This window comes from Cotesia typhae, unplaced genomic scaffold, assembly GCF_013202065.1.
Source record: "Cotesia typhae breed Kobodo isofemale line unplaced genomic scaffold, CoteBio_Ctyphae contig_123, whole genome shotgun sequence".
Classification (NCBI taxonomy): domain Eukaryota; kingdom Metazoa; phylum Arthropoda; class Insecta; order Hymenoptera; family Braconidae; genus Cotesia; species Cotesia typhae.
In genome coordinates this window covers 1,758,128-1,764,504 of record NW_027423715.1, presented here as the reverse complement: position 1 = coordinate 1,764,504, position 6,377 = coordinate 1,758,128, and the positions used below count along the sequence as shown (strand labels likewise).

The 6,377-nt window shown below is 25.5% G+C and overlaps 2 protein-coding genes across 2 annotated transcripts; one reads left to right on the top strand and one right to left on the bottom strand.

Annotated features, from left to right (window-relative positions):
* The first annotated feature begins 662 nt into the window (after positions 1 to 662).
* On the top strand, positions 663 to 3,064 carry LOC141535162 (transmembrane protein 216). The gene has a single exon (XM_074254989.1). It carries the CDS (start codon positions 702 to 704, stop codon positions 1,128 to 1,130), a length of 429 nt encoding a protein of 142 aa, XP_074111090.1. The 5' UTR covers positions 663 to 701; the 3' UTR covers positions 1,131 to 3,064.
* Positions 3,065 to 3,200: 136 nt separating this feature from the next.
* LOC141535151 (adenosine 3'-phospho 5'-phosphosulfate transporter 1) lies at positions 3,201 to 6,065 on the bottom strand. Its single transcript, XM_074254978.1, has 8 exons — positions 5,776 to 6,065; positions 5,496 to 5,704; positions 4,973 to 5,184; positions 4,656 to 4,880; positions 4,418 to 4,568; positions 4,128 to 4,339; positions 3,459 to 3,584; positions 3,201 to 3,394 (listed from the first exon to the last, which is right to left on the bottom strand). Exons 1-8 carry the CDS (start codon positions 5,805 to 5,807, stop codon positions 3,227 to 3,229), a joined length of 1,335 nt encoding a protein of 444 aa, XP_074111079.1. The 5' UTR covers positions 5,808 to 6,065; the 3' UTR covers positions 3,201 to 3,226.
* Between the last annotated feature and the right edge of the window lie 312 nt (positions 6,066 to 6,377).

Below are 6,377 nucleotides of genomic sequence, written 5' to 3'. Positions count from 1 at the left end.
TATGTGTTGACAAATTGGAGGGCAGTCAGTATATCTATTTACGTTTACGTTTATGCATTAACGAGCGAGAGACAGTACACGTCTGAAGTAATTTTCTCTGTATACTCTGCGTACATTCGTCCATATAACCACCACAAGCTTTAGAGTTAACTTGACCAGAGGGCTGAAGAGGAGAAGGGAAGGTGGTGGCGGTTACTACCGTCAGGGAGGAGGTTAAAAATAAACAACAAAAAGGGAAAAGTTGTTTTTAGTAAAACATATTTAAGAAAATACCTAGAATAATTGTCTAGCCAGCACCAACGTAAATATATACTCTAATATTTATTTTTATTTATACTCCTTTATATATACATGTATATAAATAAATATATACATCTATGTATATATTTGTAAGTACTTACTCTATTTATTTATCTAATTAATAATTAATTATTTAAAATAAATTCCAGTCAGTTGAATTAAATAAAATAAAAATAAACAGTGAAAGAAAATTAAACGACAGTAAATAATGAGTGCAGTGATCTATTACAGACAGTCAAAATATCAGTTGGCTCGGTGGAAGCAACCGAGCACTTATTTTAAAAAATAACAACTAACCCCCAGGAGAAGTAAGGAATCAGTGTGAGAAAATATGTGATGGACATTCACCAGTGACAGCTTAGCTTATCTGCGAAGAATAAAAATATTAATAATAAACCAGAATGCCGGCTGTTGCAAATTCATCGCTGACGTACGAAATATTGATGTACCTAAACTCATTTTACTTCGGTATGTTCGCGGTATGTGAACTGGGGATGGGACTCTACAAGGCGACGAGTCTTCCAGGATCTAGTTCCAGCACAACCATCACCGAGTTTTCGCTCCTACTCTTTCTGATTCTCACCGAGGGCGGACGAGTTTACCTGGGTAGGAAGGGCAACCTCACCGAGCGAGGACTCCCCATTTTGCTGGGAATCCTTCTGACGATACCCAGTGCTCTGGCTACTCTATATTTTCTCGTCTGGCAGAGCTATGTCCTTAAACTAGAGATGATCCTCTGTAGTATCCAGTTGGTCCTGCTTACTTCTGAACTCATCATCTCCGTCCTGTGCCTTATTGCCATTTTTCGTCCTCCGCTCTTTGAAGAATAAATTATTATTATTATTTATTATCAATTATATATTCATGACACTTTATAATCATTATTAATGTTATTCACGTTCTTATACATGATTCGTAATACATTCAATCGGTTCTTGTTTTAAAGAGATTTAATATTTGATGTTTATTTAATTTTTATACAACTAATAATTTTATCTTATTTTAACTATTGTGAAATTATACTAGAAATAGAGAAAATTATAAATTGCATAAATGCCAAGATTATTAAGGTAAAGTTTTTTTTTTTTTTTCTATAATTTATTCGTTAAAAAATTAAAATTAATTTAGCAGATATTTAATAATTTTTTAAAAAAATAAATTATAAAAAAAAAATTGCACTTATAATTGTTAATATTTTTATATATAATTAAATTTTTATTGTTATTACTGTCTGTTGTAGCACCTGAGGAAGAAAAAGTGGCGAAACGTTGTATGAAAATTAAATAAACATCAAATATTAAATATCCTTAAAACAAGAACCGATTAAATGTATTATTATTATTATTATTTATTATTATTGTAATAATATACGTTTGTAAAATCCCAGCATGTGGCCTGATCAATAATGCATTGTATATATACATATATATGTATACATCATGATGATTCATCGTCAATATACATCCAAAGCTTTTACTTTTATTTAATTTTTTAATTTTAAAGTTAATAAATTTCACAGATTTTTTTTTACAAATCATTCCAAGCATCATCGGATGTTGATTTCAAAATACAAATTTTGGTTTATCATTAAATATGTTAGGGTAGAAATTGTTATTATTATTTTTTGGAGTTTTTAATTAATTGGCTGTCTAGTTTAATTTACAACAATTTTTTATTCTCTAATTTTTCGGAATATTGTGAGCGTTTATTTCTTTCTTTTTTGATGTCAAGTTTTTATTTTATATCTAACATCTTTTAAAAATTCTGAAAAATGTCCTGAAAAGTTTTAAAAAATTTTTAAAAAGCTTAAAAAAAATTTTTTTTAATTTTTTTAAAACATTAAACAATATAAATAACAAATAAGTTAAAACAATACCTTGAATAATTAATAATTAACATAAACTTCAAACATTTTTCCAGCATTAAAATTAAATTGATTTGTCATTAAAAATAAATTTGACTGAAAAAATAATTCAGATGGACCAGACCATGATAAAATTAAGGCTAAATTGTTTATGCCTGAAGAAAATACAAGTTAACAATATTACGAAAAATTAGAGAAAAAAAAAATTGTTGTATTATACTGGATAGTCAATTAAGTGAAAAATCTAAAAAAAAAAAAATTATTATAAATCAGTCTTTAGGAAAAATAGACATTAAAATTATTATTATTATTAATTTATTATTTATCTTTTGGTTTTATTTAATTAATTTATTTATTTGTGTGCAAGTGTAAATATATCGTCGAATAAACTATAAGTTATTAATCGATAACATTAATATTCCATTTTATTGAAATGAATTTACGTAACTTAATATAGCTGGTTTGATTTTTATTTAAAAATTAAAAAATATTATTTAATATTAATGATTAATGATTAGTGATAAATTATCAATTATCGTATTATTGTATCTACTTTACAAACATGTCATGTGCATGTTATTTTTTAATTCATTATCAATACAATTGGCTAATAAAAATCATTTTAAATAAAATTTAATGCGTAAATTGCGAATCAACACTGCTTAATCCCTATCTTCAATCATTTTGCACGATTGTTCTGCTTAGTAGGCGCCTTTTTTTTTTTTTTTTCCAAATAAATATTAATAAAAATAGAAAATAAATTTATAAAATTTGTACATTATTTTCAGCTAAAAAATATTTATATAAAACAAAACTAGATTAAACAGATAATCTATGTTTTTTAAAGGACTAAGTACGTTTTTTTTTATAAAATACCATTGATTGAATATTCTATTATTGTCGGCTCAATTAAAATAAATTCCGTAAATAATACAGAAAATTTTAATTAAGCAAAAGCTTAAATTATAAAAATATTTCTGTTGCTGTTAACTTAGTAAGTTAATTAAAAATAATTTATACTATACTGATGATGATGATTATTATTATTAATTTTATTAATAATTAATCTTTGATATTTAAATTCTCAGCTCGGTGTTTTTTCAACGCCCGCAGCCTGTTGCGGCAATAATTCCGTAAAAATATTGAACCAAAGACTATAAATATTCCAATAACTCCGAATATCGTTATTTGATGTTGATATATCAGACAGGACAACAAAATAGCGAGGCCCTAAGAGGGAAAAAATGGTTATGAAATTTATTAGAGATAAATAAAATATAAAAAAATTTATTACCTGGCGTATTGTCATGATTATTGAGAATGTAACTGCTCCGAATTGCGCTATTGTATAAAATAGAAATAATTGGCCCATTGCAGAACATATTGATATGAGTAGACAGTCTATCAGAAAAGATGGGAACTGAAAAAAAATGTAATGATTAATTGATAATTTATATTATCACCAGAATAATCAAAAATTACAAAAATAAGTATCTCTAGGGACATAATTAAGAAATGACCTTGTATCTTGTGAACTATTGACATTTTTTAAGATATAAGCTCATCCCGATGTTACAATCATCAAGACCTTTCATTTGAGTACCCACATCAATTTTTCATATATTTTATATATTTATATATTTCACAAATATCATAAATATAAAATATATAAAAAATGTCATGTGGGTACTTAAATTAAAGGTCTCGATGAGTGTAACATCGAGATGAGCTTATATCTTTAAAAATGTCAATAGTTAAAAAAGTACAGTGCTATTTAACAAAAGTCATTATTTAATAAATCGAAATTTTATTTATTTATATTTCTCAAGATTACTCGTTTAAAAATTCAAATCAAAATTAATGAATTGAAAATAAAATTGCAAGTGGTTAATTATTTTGAGTTAATATTAATATTGTTATTTTTATGGAGCGAAATTAATTTTTCAAAAAAAATTAAGAGTACCTTGATAAGAAAATAAAGAGAATGTGTAAATCCAGATTGCTGGAGTAATGACGTTGCTGTAAGTAAACAGGAAAATAAATTAACTCCACACATCATTTGAATACTAGTTGGTCCATATTCTTTAGAAACTGCTTCTTGCCAATTGCTTGTAAAACTGTCGAGTACCATGTAACCGGCAAGTAAAATTACACCTGATATAGTTGTTACTTTATCTGCAAGTAATGTAATATATGCACCTAAATTATAATTCACGCTTAATTTTATTAAGAAGAAAATAAAGATAAGGCTACCATTAACTGTTTCGGTGCTTCCCAGCATGAACAGTGTCATACCGAGGGAAATCAAACCAGCTGTCACGTACTCGTAGTACTCATATGTTTTACGAGATACTAATTTTCCCATTATCATTACGGGAATTATCTTAGAAGCTTTCGCTAATACCTAGTCCAAAAATATTAATTAATTAAAAAAGATATTAAAAATAATTAAATTAAAAAAAATTATTTTTGAATTTTTTTTTTTTTTTACCTGAGTTGGAAAACTAACAAACTTAAGTGCCTCATATTGACACCAGCTGCTTAAAATATTAGACAAAGAACAATAAGAATATTTGTACAGTGGCGTTATATGTCGTGGCTGCTTTCTGATAATTAAATACAAGCCCGATATTGTAAAAGCGAGAATTCTATTTACAAATACTAAAAATTGCGAATCTTTAAAGTGTTCTTTTTCGCCAATTGAATTAACATATTCCTGAAAATATATTATTATTATTATTATTATTATTATTATTATTATTATTATTAATATTATAAATTTAAAGTTTAAAAAAATTTTAACTTTACTTGAGTCATTATTTTTTCCTGGAAGTATCCCCATGTCAAATAACTTATTTGTAAACCTGAAAAACAATATAATAATAAAAATGTTTCATTTTTAATGAAACGTTGCTCTTGACTAGCTTTTGGCGCAGGAATGTAATCAGTTGTATCAAGCAGGCCGGATTCTCCGCCGCCTGAAATACATCTATGGACTAGTTTTGATATTACTCCAGTTCCTGAAATAATAATTATAAAAATAAATTATTTTTTTTAATAATAAAATAGATCTAGAAAATTATTTTTAAAAAATTGCACTTATAATTTTTTAATATTTTTACAAGTTAACATTTTTAAAAAATTTTTTTTGTCATAATTTATTTGATAAAAAAAATTTTTTTAAATTATTAAATATTTGCTAAATTAATTATGATTAAAAATAATTAAATTAATTATGATTAAAATTTTTCTAAAAATTGTCAGATTTTTTTCAGTTTCAATTTTATAAAAATAATAAAAATTTATCAACTGTTTTGAAAACAATAATTACCAGCTCTCTGCAGGTACTTGCTGTGCCTAACATATTTATACACTAAATATCCAGGTAATAAAATAGTTGTGTATCCTAACAAATTAAGACTCAACCTAATAATCCAATTGTATGAACCGGAATTTAGTAACTCGTGTTGATTTTCGGTTAATGATTTAACTATTTGTGTCGTGCCATAAATTACTCCGATTGACAGCACTACAAGGACACTGCAACAAGTAATTAATTATTAAAACTAAATAAAACAAATAAATATGTTTATAAAAAAATATATACGTACCATATTATTATATTTCCTACATAATTTCCCATAATTACAACTCTGTTATTTAAACTTACTTAATAAACAATAAATAGTGGTAGAACGTATGGAGGTTATTACGTTCATAGAGAATAACGTAATAACTATCTCAAGGCTTCTGTTTATGTTTTAACATTGTTGGCTCATTTGTTATTTATTATTTAAATAATAATTATCTAGCTGCTGAACTACAGTTGACTTGTTAGTTTGTTTGTTGATTAAATATTCCATGAGCGAGATTAAAAATTCGGTGTGGTACACTATTTAGATTTCAATCACTTGCTTTATGAGATTGAAGGAAACTACTGTCTCACTGTCGGTATTAATAAAACGTCAAACTTTCTGACTAATTTTACCGGCTAATTTTTTCAAGGATAATTAAAGACATTTAATTGAAGTTAGTAGTCACTAGAGAATTTTTAAATTTTATTTACCAAAAAAATTAGCGCCAAAAAATTATTTTTAAAAAATTGTATTTTTCATTTTTTTTTATTTCTAAATGTTAATTTTTTTTGCTATAATTTTTTTGTTAGAAAAAATTCTGAAAATTTTTAAATATCTGCTAAATTTATTTTCATAGA

What these genes read in the sequence shown, in the direction of transcription:
- LOC141535162 (XM_074254989.1), top strand. Translation starts at nt 702, where the DNA reads ATGCCGGCTGTTGCAAATTCATCGCTGACGTACGAAATATTGATGTAC.
- LOC141535151 (XM_074254978.1), bottom strand. Translation starts at nt 5,807, where the DNA reads ATGGGAAATTATGTAGGAAATATAATAATATG. An exon ending in AGGAAAAAATAATGACTCAA is followed by an intron (nt 4,881 to 4,972) that starts GTAAAGTTAAAA and finishes ATATATTTTCAG; the next exon opens with GAATATGTTAATTCAATTGG. An exon ending in TAATCATGACAATACGCCAG is followed by an intron (nt 3,395 to 3,458) that starts GTAATAAATTTT and finishes TTTCCCTCTTAG; the next exon opens with GGCCTCGCTATTTTGTTGTC.